The 18356-nt window shown below is 41.8% G+C and overlaps 1 protein-coding gene across 2 annotated transcripts in view; it reads left to right on the top strand.

Annotated features, from left to right (window-relative positions):
- The window catches only part of DLG2 (discs large MAGUK scaffold protein 2), a 1498860-nt gene that overhangs the window by 548114 nt on the left and 932390 nt on the right, over nucleotides 1-18356 (top strand). Inside the window, exon 1 of one of the 2 annotated variants that reach the window (XM_077807786.1) lies at nucleotides 4420-4521. The exons of the other annotated variant lie outside the window; for it this stretch is intronic. Within the exon in view, the coding sequence (XP_077663912.1) occupies nucleotides 4420-4521 (102 nt within the window). Of the gene's footprint in view, nucleotides 1-4419; nucleotides 4522-18356 lie in introns of those variants that run through there. 2 annotated transcript variants of the gene reach the window in all.

Genomic DNA, 18356 nt, shown 5'->3' with positions numbered 1-18356 from the left:
AAGAATGTCTGTAATGACTGTCTTGGGGAAGAAGCTCAGACAATGGTACTGGATGCTTAGTCAGCAATCTGACAGCTGCTGTACATCCTGACTAGCTGGGAGTGATAATAGCCAATAAGAGAGGTGCACTTCATTGTGGCAGGAGTTGCAAATAGGATTTTTTTGGGAGAGAGGAGGATTGCAAAATGCAGCAGATATGGGGAATTTATTAGTTGTATGGTAACATCTGCAATATATGTTCCTCTGTTAATCTTTTCAAAGAGTATATGGATGTACATTTTTTTCCCCCAAGAAACCTTGCTCCTGCTATCTGACTCTGTGATTTAAATTCTTTTTCCCAGCAATTAGCAATTTACTTCTGTTTCACTGATGGGTACTACACAAAGTAAAAATAGAGAAGGGACTTTGAGCAGTCATGTTTGTATGGCAACTTGCTGTGGGTGGTTGTCACATAATTGAAATAAATTTTCTTGGCCATTTGTGATGTGAATTATTATTCCAATTTGCCACTAGAATGAACCTCCTTCTCATTAGGCTAGGGGATATTTCTCTGTGACTTTCCCAAATGAGCAGGCAGCAGATAACTTTTTTTTGTTAGTTAAAACAGCAATTAGATTGAGTGAAGGGCAATATTTCTTGTCTTGTGGGAGCCTATGACGATCACTATTTGAAACATCTTAATATTAAATAAAATCACATGTGAAATCTATTTTGGCTGGAAGTCTCTTACATTTTTAGGATGAGGAACGTTAAGCAGGGAGGGGAGTTGAACAAATCAGTGTGTCTTCTCTCCTGGAACTGCAAACCTAAGCAAGTAGATCCAAAATTCCCCTGAAAGACCAATAAATGGCCTCTCTTTCACCTCCCCACCTCTTTTGATTTGAAATTAAATGCAGGCAATATTAACGAGGTTTTGTGCAACTTAATTGGAGATCTTGTTTGTGTGATTGTGGGTCCATTTTAAATGGAGATGTCATGTTTAAAATACTTAATGGTGCAGATGCAATGTGTTCTTTCTAAACAGAAATAACTATCGGGAAGAACTGAGAGCGTGACTGATCACTTAAATGTCTCAGCTGAGTGGGTATTAGGACTGTTAAATCAAATTCATCATTTTCTGAAATTCTGTAGTAGTGTCTCCTCCTAAAAATATTGCCAGATTAGTGCTTATCAGACCAGTAATGCAGTGTGTCACACCTTCAGGTAACAGTGTGATTTTTTTTTTTTTTTAATAATGATAGTGGCTGCTAGCTGTAACTATGGAATGTATTGTCATGGAAACCACACTTTTCTAAATTTACACCGGTGCTGGTGATGAGAGAGACAGGACTTGAAAGAAAATCTGTTTAATAATGAGACAGCCAGGCTGGGAATAAATAGATCAAAGATTCATATATTTTTATGAGCATTTGTCATAACATGTATTCTAAATAGGGTCAAGCAATATTTCATATGCTAACCATCAGGACAAGTTGGAAAGAAGTCCTGCTTTTGTGTTACTTTGGAATAATAGGTCAAACAGAGCATGGGTTATTGATGTTTAGTCAAATAGCATCTCTATAATAAGCTCCCATGTGATCTAATGTGGCATATAAAACACATTTCAGGACTGTGTGAAATCAAACAATGACCAGAGTGAATTGAGGACAGTGAACTTTTAGAATCTGTCATTTGCAAGAAAATCCTTAAAAAAAATTAGGACTTAATATGGGAACTGGGTTGTAATTTTAACTATGGAGCAATTGATGCTGCTTCATAATACAGTCTCTCTGATCAATTTTGTATCTAAGCACTTTTAACACATACTACTGTAATGCATACCTGTATGCAAACTGAGTAACCTCCGTTCTATCCTTAAGGAAACAAAACTAATAAATGTAAAATATTATTATATAAAATCATGATTAGTTTATAAATGGTGAAAAATTCTAAAAGGAAAAGTTAGTGATCCAGGGTATTAAAAACCAAAATCCATATTGTTTAAGAAACTAAATCCTTTTGTTACCTGAGGTTTTGCTGAACCCAAAACTCTTGGTAACTTTACTCTTTGTGAGATGGTGTTCAGGAAATAAATCAATGGGGACACTGCCATCCAGCCAATAGATAATTGATGCAAGCAGGCAAACAAAAGTGCTTTCACTCAAAGCTTCTACTTTATTTAGTCTCCAGCACTTGCACACATCTGCAACTGGTTAGCAGAGCACCCCAAATCACCCCTCAGATTCATATTTACCCAGGGTCTTGAAGAGGTAGATCACTATAGATGTCCGATGGCCAGCCTTCCGTCTGCAGGAGAACTGGAGAGGTGTCCAAGCGTTCAAATGTCCCCGAGCTCATATTCTTCCTCTTTATACCCAATTTGTTAATATTACATAGCTTGCTCATCCAAAAAAAAACAAAACAAAAAAAACCCAAAACCCTGCTGAATAGAAGCTAAGTTAAGGGAGTGGATTTATAGCCTGTCAGAGAATTTTCCATCAGTCAGGCAGGGGAACTTTCCATCAGTTAACCAACTGTATAGCAATAGTAAACTATTGCCAGACTTTCCATCTTGCAAAACCGTATGCTTCGGAGAAAAAGGTCAAGTCAGGAGGGCACAGGGTCATGTTCACTCCTCAAGGTTATTCTCACTTCACTCTCCTCTCCTGGTCTGTTAGTTGTGCTAAGGCCTCCTTTTAGCTGCTTTTGGCAATAGCATAACAACTGGTATTCCAGCTGATGGCAGTGATTTAAGCGTGTTGCTGGGCTCTGGGCAATCAAAAATCTGCACCTAAACTTTCAGATTTTGGAAAGCGGGGGGTAAATTACATAGGAAAGATCCAGTTCTGTACTTATTTATTTTTAGTTATTGTACTGCTCCCTTTACATTGTGGCCTCCAGTCAGCATAAAGATATAGAGTTAAAATATAATCTAGTTACAAATTCTCTAATATTTACTCTGAGAATTCTTTGAAGCACATCCATATTTGTACTTTCATTTGCCATAAGTGTTTCTATAAAATGTTGTGAAGCACATTCTGTGTTCACTTTAGCTCTGGTCCCTAGCAGAAAATATTCCAATCATCTCTTCAGAATACACCGACAATTGTCTGGGAGACAAACTGCTCTCATTTAATCAGAAAGAGCTCATAGTGTGACGAGCAGTGCCTCATGAGTTACAAAAGGTCAAGTCACTATTTAAACAACTGCTGGGACTATTTCACTGTCAGCTGTGAAAGTGTTTAAACTGCTGTCCCCCCCCCCCCTTTTTTTTCTCCTTCTTGCTTTTTGTATTTTCACTTTTATTCATTCAACTTTTAACACAAAGTTTAAAAAATTACAGCTACCCGATTGACCATCCACATGCTTCATTATACATTTTGATCCATTGCTACTGAAATTGTGGAAATACGACCACTGCTTGCTCTTACTGCAGCCAAAATATTATAGTTCCCCTAAACTACTGTAATGGTTAAATTCCTGACATACTGGAGGCTAATGTGTAGAATATGTTTAAAGGTTACATTATTGAATTATAGCTGCCTCATCTGTAGGTATAGTACTTCAAACAGAGTTTAAAGGGGTGTTTGGGTTTTTTAAGCTTCATACTGGTTCGTTTTCCATGTAGCTTCATGTATTTTTTTTTTTTCAGTGTCTTCTGCAATCCATCAGGCTGTCTATTTGCAAATTTGTGCCTGGAGAAAGCTCCCATGTGGCAGGCGAGGATTGGGTAAATGCTACTTGTAACAGCGTTTTCTCCCATTGCAAACTCCAGCAGCTGAGATTTTCAGCTTTGAGGACAGTTTGTTTCATGCTGAGATTCATCGTTTTGGAGAAAGCAAAGGTCGTAGCTTCTATGGAGTTGCAATTCAATAGATCCTTTTTCTGGGGGTTGGAGGAGAGGGAATCCTTATTGGAATGCATATTGATAAAGGCTGAAGATTGTGTCTCCTTCGATAAGTAGATTTTTTGTTTGTTTTGTTTTGTTTTTTCCCCTCCCCACAATGACTATGTATTGCAGCAACTCACTGGCTTTTTACCAAATCAGGAGCTGCAGTATTTTTCTTCTGATGGAATAATTTCAGCCCACTTGAGCTAGCATGACAATCTTATGTGATTGTTATGAGTAGGCGTTTATATCCTTTTACATGCTAATGCTGCCACACCTGCTATTCCCCCTCATTTCCATTTTTTCCCTTCAATGTAAAACTAATTTCCCAGTGGAAGGGAAACCCTGAGATTCATGATCAATGCTGCATCATTGATTCATCAACAAAGAAGGGGATGGCTGAATGGGACACAGGTAGAGAGATTCAAGCAGGCTGCTTCTGACTAGCAAGAGAAGATAGCTGTTGAGCAGCGTATGTTGCCACTCCATGTGCCGTATCAGCTACTTGTTTTTATCTTTCAGTAGGCTGCTACTACTGCAGCACTAAAGGAATGTGCCCTATTGTTAAAAATCCTGACTGCTTTACACCAATGATTTGCCACTGCAAAGTTGCATGCACCAACAACACTTTATCGTTGATGTTTGGATGCAAGGTAGGACACGGTTAATGTATTTAAATGCATGCTGTAACTCCTTTGATTATCTGTGCTATTTTATTTAATGCCTGAATAGGGATCTAGGTAAGATTCAAAGCAAATTGGAATATATTCGCTATATGGTAGGGCTTACAGTTCTGATACATTTCAGATGTTATAGGAAATCCAGAGTAAGAAAAGGTTTCCTTTATTTCTATAATAGTACAAGGACAGATTAACATAGGAGAAACAATTGGACTATAGAATTTGTCTTAGACTTCATTATATACTTGGCTAACAAAGGTAACTAAATCATAATCTCTCACTTGCCCAGATTCATTGCATTTGAAATGTATACCTGTTATTCTGAAACCCTGAACTAAGTAGAAATGTATATACTATTTTCATTGATATCGGTGATGGTGCTCCTAATGAGACTAGAAATGATGAAGTATGCAGCTCTGCACTTCTGTATAATAAACAAAGTAAGCCCATAAAACCTTTAAAAGTCTGCAGAAGGTGACAAATGCATATTTTAAATAAATGTTTTTTTGGGGGGCTGGACAATCAATTAAATTTAAGAGAGAAAGTCGGTCAAAAGGTGGCGTAGTAATCCAGAGAAGTTCATTTTTGGCTCTATAAAGGAATCCCACCTCTAATTTTGCAAAGAAGATGTTGGGTTGGGTTTTTAATTTTTTCCTTAAAGAAAATTCTGATTTTAAATTTTTCTTGTACCCATTTTTGCTCATTATTCTTTTACTAAAATAATTTAATAGAGATGTCTTGTTAACACAAGACGTATTAGCTTTGGAAAAAATAAGTTTCGTTCTTGGATCATTGGAGCATCCACCATGAGATTGTAGGAGGTGCAGAATTTTTTGCCAGTTCCTATGCACAGCTGTCTGTATTAATAATTACGCAAATAATTTTAAAGCTGTTCTGTTTGTTAAAAAGTACAGTGATCACATAACTACTTGGTGCTACTAAAAAGAGTTAAGATCACAGTTCAAGGATGATTACACTTGCATGGATTTTTCAATTCTCATAAATGGCTGTGTCCATTGAAATATGCCAGTGCAACAAACCTCAAACTTCATTTAGAGTAGCAACACAACATTACTTTGTAGTTACCATGAAATACCAAAAAATATCCTGAAATACTAGGTAGTAACTCCATAGAATACTGTCATAATACAGACGAGCTAGTATTTCTAAATGTAAACTAAAGGTTAATGACAGCTAGATTACCTAAAGATTAAGAATACTGTATGAAGCATAATATAGTTTTTTAAAACTTAATAATAACCATTTACCAGTGTTGGTGTGTCTACCTTTCTACCTCCATACATGTTTTCTAGGTACTTAAGGTGTTGCCCATGGGAAAACCATGATCACTCTGTTCTTATTCCAGACAAAACTGAAAAGATACAAAGGTGCTCTAATTTTAATTGCTGTGTCATGAGGCCACTAATGATGTGAACAGTGTTGACAGTTTAACAATTTATAAGCCTCTTCAAATTTCTTCATAAAAGCAATTAATGTTTCTTTTTCATTTTAACTTCAAAACTGATTGTGAGTGTTAAATTATAATTTAATAAAGGTGAATTATTAGTCAGGGGAAATTAAATGCAAGCCACCAATCTAATAAGGTAGGCCAATGGCCTAGGGACCAGCATCCAATTTGTATTCCAGCCCGTAAGCATGATTTTCAAAGGATGTTCTCTGAGGCACTTAAGCTCTTTCATGATTTTCAGATCCTGTTACAAAGCAGGAGAATAAAATTAATTTTATTTGTTTAGAGCTGCAGGCTCGTTACGTTAGTCACAGTGTGGTGTTTTTACTTTAAGAAACCACATTATGAATGAAATAACTTGGGGGGAGGGAGAGAGAGAAGAGGATGGTGATGCTGAAGAATGATGATGAAGAATTATGCTAAAGAACCTAAGTGTAATGACTTGTGTTGAACTCACCCTAGACAAGTCAAATTTGTACTTACTTGACACTGTTACCAGACGGTGTGTAGTACAGTGGTAGACATACAGATATTTCACATATCACTGGCTCCACTTTCTGTATCACTGCGAAGACCCCGTAAAATCCCCTATGTATGAAAGCAGACCACTTTGCTGCTCTCTGGGCATATTGTACCATTTTAATGGTGGTTCATATTTAATATTTGGAATGGTTGGATTATTTCGCAAGCATCAGCTATTCCTGGGTCACTATATTTAAAATAACTTTCTGCCTATCTCACTGAGCTGTCTGATAAGGATAGGAACATAGTAATCAGATGAAAGAACTCTTATTGGATCATAAGGTCAGTTTCTTTACCAATATCGGGCATAGTCCCTGAGAGAGGACATACCATGTCAACGCTTAAGAGCATGGTTAGAAGTTTGTTGCATTTTGCTCAAGTGTACGGTCTGCATTCTCTCCTAGATCTAATTGGATCAGGACTAGAAGAGCAGGGGGACTAAAGGGAAAGCCCACAGCCTGTACGCCCTGCCCCAGCTGGGAGCCCCCTCCTACACTCCGAATCCCTCAGCCCCACCCCTGAGCCCAGAGCCCCCTTCCTCACTCCAACCCCTCATCACTGGCCCCAGCTGGAGTCCTCACCCTCTCCCGTGGGTAAGGACTCGCCTTCCTCTTTTTGCCCCAAAGCTGCTCCTCCCCCTCTTTTTGTTCTCCAGCCCACCTCTAGGCATAGGCTATTTTTCTTTTTCAAGTCGCTTTGCTTTGGGCTCATGGTTTAAAGACTCCTAGTTCTTTATATTTAAGGGTATGGATTGTTGCCATTCCCATCTGGATCTGTTTTTTTGGAAAAGAGTTCACTTATACTACATAAATTTGGAGTAGCTCCAGAAGAGTCTAGCATTAGTGATGTAAAAGATGATCTCTTCTAGGAACACCCGATGAATCAATTTACAACAAAAGGTAAAATCCCAGACTCGAGTTGTGTATGTGTGGTGAAAAAAATGGTTTTCCATTATCTCACCATCATAAAAATAAGTCAGTACTCCACTATATACTGTTCTTTCAAAAAGGAATTCAAAGTTCAGACAAATATCTCCATGTTGTAAAATAAGCAGGTCAGATAACAAATCAGAGTATAGCAAATATATACTGAATAGAGACAAAGAAAAATCTCCTCTCTGAAAGACTGTGCAAGTTTTTAAAACTGGAATGTTCCTAACACTTTTTATTTATAGCTTTGTGCCCTAATGTAAGCAGGGGCATGGTCTCACTATATTGTGGGGAACTTTCCTGGCTTATACACTACCCCGGTGGAATTAGCTAGCGAAAGGATCTGAGTCCTCACTCCCACTTCCTTTACCCAGAGACCTGCCTGACTTTGGACTCCGCTTCTACTCTTATGTGGCAGAGTCCTCGCAATCCCAACAAGGCTGGGCCCAGGATCCCTGGGGAGCTCAACCCCAAGGAGGTTAGGGTGTCCCCACTGCAGGGTACTCTCTCGGTTCTGGACGCTTTCCTGACCCACTGATCATTGCATCTAGGTCAACAAATATAATTTCTTAAACAGCAATCAGTTTTTAAAACATGAGAAAGGTTAAAGGAAAACACACAACCCTACTCTGTGGCATGGGGACATCATCACAAACAGCTGTCTCTGGAATGTAAGGGAAGTTCACAGTCTGTTTCTCACATGTGTCAGGCCTCCCTCTTGGGCCCTGGCTGCGCTGCAGGCATGCTGCCAGCTGGACACTTGCGCTGGTGGTGGACACATGTCTTCAGGCTCTGGGTGGAAGGGCCCTTCTTCCCAGCATTGCCCGCCACCCCTGTTGGGGTTACGATCCCCCTCCAAGTCTGGCCTGCAAGGTCCCTTCACTGATGGGATCTCCCTGCGCTGCGACCTCTGCCCAGGCCCCCCATCACAACTCCCCAGCTGTAGGGTTGCCAACTTTCTGATTGCATAAAACTGAACACCCTTGCCCTGCCTCTTCTCTGAGGCCCCGTCCCCCAGATCACTCCATTCCCCACTCTCCCCATCACTCACTCTCCCCCACCCTCACTCGCTCATTTTTGCTGGGCTGGGTTTGGGATGTGGGAGGGGGTATGGTCTCTGGGCTGGGGGTGCAGGCTCTGGGCGGCACTTACCCCAGGTGGCTCCCAGAAGCAGCAACATGTCTCTCCAGCTCCTGGACAATGGGAGCCGTGGAGCTGACATTTGGGATAGTGCCTGCACGCGGGCAGGGGCAGTGCGCAGAGCCCCCCTGGCTGTCCCTGCACCTAGGAGCCTCAGGGACATGAAGGCCGCTTCCAGGAGCCACACAGAGCTAGCCACTTTTAGCAGCCCAGTCAGCAGTGCTGACTGGAACCACCAGGGTCCCTTTTCAACCGGATGTTCCAGTCAAAAATCAGACACCTGGCACCCCTACCCAGCTGCTCACCACAGCTGGCTCTGGAGTGCCCCAGCTTCAGCTCCACTCTGCCCTGCTGCTGCTGCTGCTTTGCCTCCAGCACAGCACCCTGAGCTGCCTCTCTGGTTCTGGTTGCTGCAGCTCTGCACCCAGCATTGATCTGCTCCCTGAGCTGCTTCTTTGGCCCCTCTGTCTGCTGCTGCTCTCTTCTTAGTTCAGCACCACTCTGGACCAAGCAGCCCCAGCTTATATGGAGGATGGGACCCCTGGCCTCTTGACTCCCTCATTAGCTGGCCCGCCCTGTCAATCAGGCTAACCTGGAGCATTGGCCTCTCCCCATTGCCCCTGAGGACTGTCTCAGGGTCCTGATTTCCCATCAACCCTTCCCCTTTCTTTTGGTACTGGGAGCTAGCCAACCAACCCCCCAGTAAGCACTTTAGTAAGGGGCTAACAGTCCCTTTACACTAAGTTAGAACCAAAGTCTTGAGGTGGGTAAGAAAGGAAATTTTGGGTCTGCACCATCATAACCCATTTCTTGCTACCCCCAACACAGTGATGTTACAGTTTGCTGATTCCTAACAGGACGAGCCGTGTGGAGTTTTCTGGAGAAAGGATGGGGTGGGGTGTGGCTGCTGGTACCTTTTTGAGAACACATGCTCAGTGGCCTACCTATACCATATGTTGCATGGATATTCCTGAGAATGGAATAATCTGTGTGGCATGCTGGACAGCTTTAATTCTGAGCCTGTTTTCATGGAAATTGGTACGTGGCCTGTTTTTGGCCAATCTTACGGACTCTTACCTTCAAAATGAAGAAGGGTTCAAAGTAATGTAACTTGAAAGGCAGCACAGCTTCTCTGTGTCTTAAGTACTTATATTGTCCCCTGGAGTGCAGTGTCTGAGTGCACCTCAGTCTTCAGTTTATTTATCCTCAGAATGCTTCTGTGAAGTAGGAAAGTCATTGTATGGACAGGGAACTGAAGCACGGAGAGACTGTACCGATTTTTAAAGGTATTTGGGTGCTAAAACAAGCATACAGGTACCTAAAGGGATTTTCAAAAATGGCTAAGTACCTCACTCCCATGGTCTCTCACATACAATCTGATGGAGCAGGGGACTGAATCTCATTGATTCATAGACTTTAAGGTCAGAAAGGACCATCATGATTATCTAGTCGCACCTCCTGCACATTGCAGGCCACAGAAGGTCACCACCCACTCCTGTGACCCTAATCTCTGGAGAGTTACTGAAGTCCTCAATTCATGGTTTAAAGACTTCAAGTTACAGAGAATTCACCATTTGCACTAGTTTAAACCATGCCCCATGTTTCAGAGGAAGGCAAATAACCCGCAGGGTCTCTGCCAGTCTTTCTCAGGGGAAAATTCTTTCCCGACTCCAAATATGGTGATCAGTTAGACCCTGAGCGTGTGACCAAGACCCACCAGCCAGACACCAAGGAAAGAATTCTATGTAGTATCTCAGAGCCCTCCCCATCTAGTGTCCCATCCCTAGTTGTTGGAGATATTTGCTGCTAGCTGTCACAGATTAGCTACATGCCATAAGTAGGCAATCTTGTCATACCATCCCCTCCATAAACTTACCTGTGCCTCTCAAGTCCTAGGGTAGCACCCTAATCACAGGATCCTAATTCCCCTACAGTTCAAATGATGTTTATCACAGAAGAGTAGATGGCTTAGGCCTCAATTCAGCAAAGCACTGAAGCATATGCCTAAATCTCATTGAAGTCAATGGGACTTAAGCACATGCTTAATTGTAAATATAGGCTGCAGTACTTTGCTGAACTGGGGTCTTTAATAAGTAGTTAATGTGGATGTACTGTTACCTCAGGCCTCTAAACATCTGTTAATTTTGTTCTTATGTGGAATGCCAGAAATTATTTCTGTTTGAGATACTTCTTATATTGTCATTTCAGTTACATCCCTTAACTCTTATGTACAGGTGATGTTTTGCTTGTTCACTTTTTCCTGTGTAACTTTTTAGAAAATGTATTGGAAATTCCAGCAAAAGATGCACATGGGCCTCTTATTAGCTGAGTTTGGTGGGAATTTTGAGGAATCATGCTTTCCTTTTTATTTAGGGCAAGTTTGTGTCTGGCCATAGCACAGTTGTGGATGGCAGAAACCTCTCCCCGCTCCTCCCTTGCCCATGCAAATTTATTACCTACAGCTCTCTGGGAGAGCAGTTGAGTCCAGTCATAGATTGTGAATTTCTTTTTTCACCACTGCTCATCTAAGCAGAAATATCCAGCTAATCTCAAACTCTCTCACTCTTCCAAAGGTGCAAAAGCCCCAACTCTCTTCAACTGCCTGATGGGACATTCGGCCAGTTTCTGTGCAAAGATTTACATATGTCCCTAGACTAAAGCACATGAATAGTCAAATCTAACTCAAATGAGGCCTTTGATTTCCCACAACATTGTGCACTCAAAATCCTCTTCCTGATCAGGAGGTTGGTAGCAACCCCCCACACCACTAATATATTTAAATACCTTCCTCGATAGTACCTAAAAATAAAACTTGTGTAATAACACAGGGCTGATGAATCTGTAAATCCCAAGTTGCAAGCTTCTCTTGGTAGAAGCCATTTTCTTTAATGTCAGCACCACAAGCTGGTCAACTCAAGAGTGTTATAATAATGGGTAATAAAAGTAAACCTTAAATAACTGAATAAAGGTTTGATTTGTGGAATCTCATGGGACTATTCAAGGTGGCTTATGAGTTCTTACTCGTAAAGAAATTTCAATTCTGATTTTTGGATTGCGACTGGAAATGGGGTGGTGTGAGAATAGATATTCATGATCACACCTGCTTCTGTGGTCCACTATTGGAGACTGATAGATCGTATTAGGTTCCAGAATGCTCTGAGGGAGTTTACTGCCTAGACTATCAGAGTGAGTCCAGTGGAACATAATTGTTATGCATAGTGGATAATACACAGAGTGGTACCTGAATGCTTCCACATATCTACTTTGTTAGGTCAGCATGGTTTTAAAAAATTGCTCAGCAACAGATGTAGTTGCAGGGGAGAAAGCTGGGTTGCCTGTGGCAGGAGACTGAGTATGATCAGCTGTGTCACAGGGGATTTGTACATTCTTATGCAGTAGCAATGCTGAAGGCAAAGAGTTTTCTCTCTACTGTAGAATCCATGAAAGCTAACTCATAAACCCAAATAGTCTCAGCTGGCTATACCTCTTGCTATGAGGTATTGTTGAATTTTCTTAGATAAGGGCAATTGGATACAGACTGAGGTATTAACTTACAGAAATGTAAAAAGGGATGCCTATTCCCTCACATAACTTCAAAATATATTCTAAGTGCAGTGGTACAATTTAAGGTAGATAAAATGAGCCAGGCAGTGTAAACACTGGATTTCCTCCCACTTTCAAATGCCTGTGGGGAAAAGATGACCTGTATGGTGCACTCCGAAAGTCAACAGGCTCAGGCTCTCTGACTGGGTGGGGAGTGAATTCCAAAGTCAAGGGGCCCACATGGAAACAACCTGCCAGCAGCCCTCTTGTCATATCTATAGGGCTCCAGCTTGAGTGCCTCTGTTGATCTCAACCATAGTAGTGTGATATAAGCAGAGACAATTGTTCAGCTCCTAAGCCATGAATGGCTTAAAGAGCAAACACAACACCTCATACTTCACTGAGAAACCCACATGAAGCCAATGTGGATCATGGCACACTGGTTTAATATGGTTGTGGGAAGACAAAGTGGGCAGATGTGTTTTTTGTGCTTGCTTCAGTTTCTACGCTGTTTTAAGATGTAACACCATGTAGACTACTTTGCAATATCTAATCTTGAGGTGAGAAAAGCATGGCTGATGGTTGTAAGTTCTGCATCCAACAGCTGCAACCTCCTGGCTGTGCATAAATGGTAAAAAGCTGACCTGACTTGTCATTGCTGCTAGCTGCTCTTCTTGTAACAATCCCACCAGTCCCCCCAGAGCATGAACCTGACCAATAAATGGTAGAAAAAGTCCCTTAACCAAAGGGACAGATATAATTCATGCCATAGGTTCTGGTTGCTTTCCTCAGCCATCTAACATTCAGTCTTGTCTGGATTGAGCTAAACGAGCTGGCTCTCAACCATGACCCAGTCATCAAGTAAAATCATTGACTATTTTGGCTGGGTCAGGTGAAATGGAGGTGTCAAACATACTGAAAATACTGCCGCCCATCTCTTCTCACTATCCTGGGTACATGTAAACAAGAGGGATGACCAGATAGAACCCTGTAGAATGCCACATGAGAGTGCCCTCGAGGGGAGCAGTGTCCAATCACTACCTTCTTGAGAACGTTCACAAAGGAAGGAATAGCCACTCTAAAGCATGCCCGTATACCCCTGCTGTGACCCACAGGCAAGTCAACATGACCTCATGAATAATGGTGACATTTGGCCACTTGCGGGGAGAAAGGGAATATTGAACTGGGAAGAAAGAATTGCACCATAGTACCCTATGCCAAAGTAGTACCATCAACGTCACCTGTAGGGTAACTTGTGATTCTAAACGCTTGGAGTTAGCAATCTTGCCTTCTGCAAAATAATTCAAGCTTTTATCACCCCCCATGCTTAGTTACTTAACATTACTTTTGAAGTCAACCTGGCACTTCTAGATAGTGCTGAATGGCACCTCTGGAGTGGCGTGGGCCCCTGAGAACACACATCTGTGCATGAGTCTCTGCTTCTGGCTGTAACTCATTGCGTTGGTGATTACTTGGAGGTGTGGGGAAAATTCAGAATGGTTTGGAAAGTGGCTTCATGAGGGGCCATCTCTCACCATATGTTCCATCATAGCAGACACAATAGGCTGTGAGGTTCATGAGGATGATTCTTAGGTTTGAACATGCTGTAGCCAGCAGCATTTTCAGCTAAAAATGTCTTTTTGCTTTTAGAAGTGACTCTTTGGCAGCCACTTGGTAGTGAACTTCAGAGCACAATGAGCCCCATTGGTTTTGTTCTTAAATCTCCCTAACTAAATACCTAGCTGCCACTGCAGTAGGCACTATAGAAATTTTGACTGAAATGTCAAAGATGTCATAGGCTAAGAAGCTTGCATCTTCCTTTAAAAATTAATACTGTAGAGCTAGTAGAATTTCTAGTTACTACTAATTGATGAGAGTGAGACAAACTTCTCCAGTGGGAAGATTATTCCATAATTGTCTCCTCTGGGACTTCTTGCACCTTCCTTTGAAGATAGCAGGTGCTGGCCACTGTCAGAAACAGGAGACTGCAGTGGCTGGACCACAGATCTGATCCAGCGTATATATTTGTTTGTTCCTCCCATCATAGCCAGCACACATATTGGCAGTCTCAGCAATGGAATCTGATTCTCCCTAACCCCATAAAAATGCTAAGCACCCACATATTCTGTTGGGTCAGTGGGAGCGGAGTACTCAGTGAACAGCACCTCTTAAATATAAATTTTCTAACGGATGCACAAGTAGTTGTCAGGCAACTGCTCTTCTGTGTTTCTCTTGGGATGCAGAATGCTAGTGACTTGCTGTGATCTCTCACAGAGACGTATTTGTTCTTATTTCCCTTAATTTTAAAATAATTCAGAAAATCATGGCGTTTAGACAGACCTTTCACAAATGCAAAGATTCCATTAAGAGGTAGAAGTGGATTAATGTATGGGTTTGTATGAGAAATGCTGTAGCATTCAAACTAAATCTATTGCGGTTCAGCAGAGAGTTTTGTTTCCTTTTGCACCCATTATGTTAATACTGTGGAGGATTTACACCTGTATCTTTCACTTACAGGAGGGGAGAGATGATCTTGTGGTTAAGGCACTTGACTGGGACTTGGGAAATCCTGGATTTTATGTCCCACTCTGTCACAGGATTCCTGTGTGACTTTAGGAAAGTTGACTGTCCTACCTGCTTCTAGCTAGCAGTGGATGTAGCAAGGCCAAACTGCTGTTCTCATGCTACTTTCAGCCAAAGCAGAAACAAGAAGTGTCAAATCTAAAGGCAGTTTTGTTTTCACAAAATCACCAACCCAGTTCAGAGGAACCATCAACATTTGAATAGTTCAGTTAATGATACGGGGAATGTGACACTGCTGTGTGCAGAGACCACTGTCTATCATCCTGACCACAGATGTCTTATTGTTTACTTGTACTTTCCTGTCTGTCTCATGTCTTACGCTTAGTTCCTGCCCCAGGGAGATTACAATCTATCTTTGTTTTATATTTGTATAGCACCTAGCACAAAGGGGTCCTGGTCCATGACTAGGATTCCTAGGTGCTGTGATAGTGCAAATAAATAATAATTTAAGACTACTGAGATGCAGTAACTTTGTGAACATTGTCTGTGACCTGGTTAGTAGATGGTGGTACTGTACCTTGGGTAATAAAACTTCCCTGTATGAGTGTATTGATTGGGGTTGTGGGAAGAACAAGCCGGAAAGCAACAAAATAGTTTAGGTGGGAAACCTGCTTAGGCAAAGATGGTGTCAAGGTTCCTTCCCCACTCTGAACGCTAGGGTACAGATGTGGGGACCTGCATGAAAAACCTCCTAAGCTTATCTTTACCAGCTTAGGTCAAAACTTCCAAGGTACAAAATATTCCACCCTTTGTCCTTGGATTGGCCACTACCACCACCAAACAAATACTGGTTACTGGGGAAGAGCTGTTTGGAAACGTCTTTCCCCCCTAAATACTTCCCAAAACCTTGCACCCCCACTTCCTGGACAAGGTTTGGTAAAAAGCCTCACCAATTTGCATAGGTGACCACAGACCCAAACCCTTGGATCTGAGAACAATGAAAAAGCATTCAGTTTTCTTACAAGAAGACTTTTAATAGAAATAGAAGTAAAGAAATCACCTCTGTAAAATCAGGATGGTAGATACCTTACAGGGTAATTAGATTCAAAACATAAGAGAATCCCTCTAGGCAAAACCTTAAGTTACAAAAAAGAGACAAATAGTTATTCTATTCAGCACAATTCTTTTCTCAGCCATTTAAAGAAATCATAATCTAACACGTACCTAGCTAGATTACTTACTAAAAGTTCTAAGACTCTCTTCCTGGTCTATCCCTGGCAGAAACAGCATATAGACAGAGACAGTTTGTTTCTCTCCCTCCTCCTAGCTTTTGAAAGTATCTTGTCTCCTCATTGGTCATTTTGGTCAGGTGCCAGGGCGGTTACCTTTAGCTTCTTAACCCTTTACAGGTGAGAGGAGCTTTCCCCTGGCCAGGAGGGATTTCAAAGGGGTTTACCCTTCCCTTTATATTTATGACAGATGGTAATTTGCTGAAAGTAAGTTTTAGTCTTAGAAGTGTATTTTTATTTTTGTTTGCTTGCAACACTTTGTCTTTATTCCTTAATCCTATGTCCTCTTGTTAAATAAACTTGTTTTACTTTCACTATAAACTAGTTAAACACTTAGATTGAAATAAGTGTGCTTTGTCAAACCCCAATTAGATTAATGAGCTGCAGTATATTGCCTCTTTAAAGGAGCAACACGCTGTGAATGTTCCAGGAGAGGGCTGGGAGATGAGTCTGGAGAATTTGGTAGTTGGTGCTCACTGTCTGTTACCTGCAATGCAACATTTGGACTGGCAGAGTCCTGAAGAGTTTGCTAGCAAGGCAGAAAAGCTGGTGTGTCACACAGCTTAGTAATAGCAAAACTCTCACTGAGGCTGAAGGGTAACACAGTAACTCACACTTCTGGGAACCCCAGCAGATTGTCACTATGCAGATGGTTTGGGGGAAATTCAGAACTAGAAGGGTGTTGGGGTCACCCTGCAAAAAGTAGCTAAAACTGTTGGAAGCCAGGTTGTGACCTACAAGCTTGTATGTGGCTGTTGGTGTTAATGCTGTGAGTCACAGCAGCATAGCATTGAAGGCACCCAAAACTGCAGGGCAGGTGGTGAGACAATCCCTCACTGGTCTGGGATAAACCCTAAAACATCAGTTACTATACACCTCAAATGGGAATTTGCATGTTTTCTTGCTGTTGTCTCAGATCTTTAATTCTGCTTGAATAGTTTTTTTTTTAAACTTATACAATATCTTGATGTAATGCAATTATTGGAAGTACTATTTGATATTACTAAATATATTAAGATTACACCATATGTAGGTACAAGTATGACATGAAAATATCATAAGATTTTATAATTCATATATATTTAAATGACAATGTCAGCAAAACAGAAAATTTTCATGGGATAATGTTCTTCTGAAGCTACAAAAGTAGTTTTTATACTCCCCAAAATAGTATTCACAATACTTATTTTATGGTAGAGGATATTTTAAAAAAGTCTGTTTTTATTATATCAATTTCCTTTTGTAGATTTAAGTATTTAAAATATTGGTGCAGTACCAAAGTATAGTTAACATTCATTATGGGCTCTATTTTGCAAAAAGAGACTTACAAGTATAGGCCCTTACTTCTGTTGGTTCTAGTGGCTCTCTTTATGCAGAAAGAGTCTTGCTTGTGGATCTCTTTGGAAAATTGCAGCCTATGATGGGGAGAGAGAATGGTCTTGTGGTTAAAGCATTGGTCTAGATTGCAAGAGGGTGCTTTTCCTGTCTGTACCTTAGATCTCGTGTGACCTTGAGCAAGGCGTTTAATTTCTCTGTGATAGTGTGTCTGCACCACACAGGATTGGAAGGGGTCAAAGTGGCTGGGTAGGCCTATTAACTCCACTAGCTACACCTGGAAGAAGAGCCAGGGAACAGGGAATTGATTGCAAGCACGTTCAGCTGGGCAGGAAAATGCAGGGCCTGTAAAGCCAGGGAGCAGGCAACAGAGAGTCAGCAGTCACTCCCTGGAAAGAGTAAATAGGGTTTGGAGCTGTTACACCCAGAGAAGGGTGGGTTAGAAGAGTAGGAAGCAGTCTAGGGAAGAAGCAATGAGGGCTGGGAAAAGAGAGCCCACAACTGCTGGTTTGGGAGACCCTGGACTGAAACCTGGCATAGAGGGCAGGTAGGCTACCTGAAGTAGAGGGCTGGTTTCCCTACTAGCAAATGAAGGAGTACCCCCTGAGGCAGTTAATGGGAAGACTGCTAGCATTGCTGAAGGAAAGACTTTTTGATATACCCCAGAAGGTGGTGATGCTGAGTGACCTGACTGGACTGCTGAGTAATGAAGAGGATGCTGTGGTTCCTGGAGTGAGATAGGAGCTGCAGATGTGAGAGAGAAGCAGAGTAACAGCATGTGACTGCAGGGCAGGGTGACCAGGTGTCCAGTTTTCAAAAAGAGAACCATGCTGTTAAGTCTGGTCGGAAGTGCTGCAGAGCTAAGGCAGGTTAGTCCTTACCTGTCCTGGCTCTGTGCTGCACCCCATAAGCAGCCAGCAGGTCCAGCTCCTAGGTGTGAGGGCCATGAAACTCCATGTGCTGCCCCAAGCACTGGCTCTGCGCTCCCATCGGATAGAAACCGTGGCCAATGGGAGCTGTGGGGGCACTGCCTGTGGGTGAGGGCAATGCGCAGAGCTG

The sequence above is a fragment of the Eretmochelys imbricata genome, chromosome 1 (genome assembly GCF_965152235.1).
Source record: "Eretmochelys imbricata isolate rEreImb1 chromosome 1, rEreImb1.hap1, whole genome shotgun sequence".
In the NCBI taxonomy this organism is placed as follows: domain Eukaryota; kingdom Metazoa; phylum Chordata; order Testudines; family Cheloniidae; genus Eretmochelys; species Eretmochelys imbricata.
Note: the sequence above shows the minus strand (reverse complement) of the source record. Positions and strands in the feature narration are given on the sequence as shown.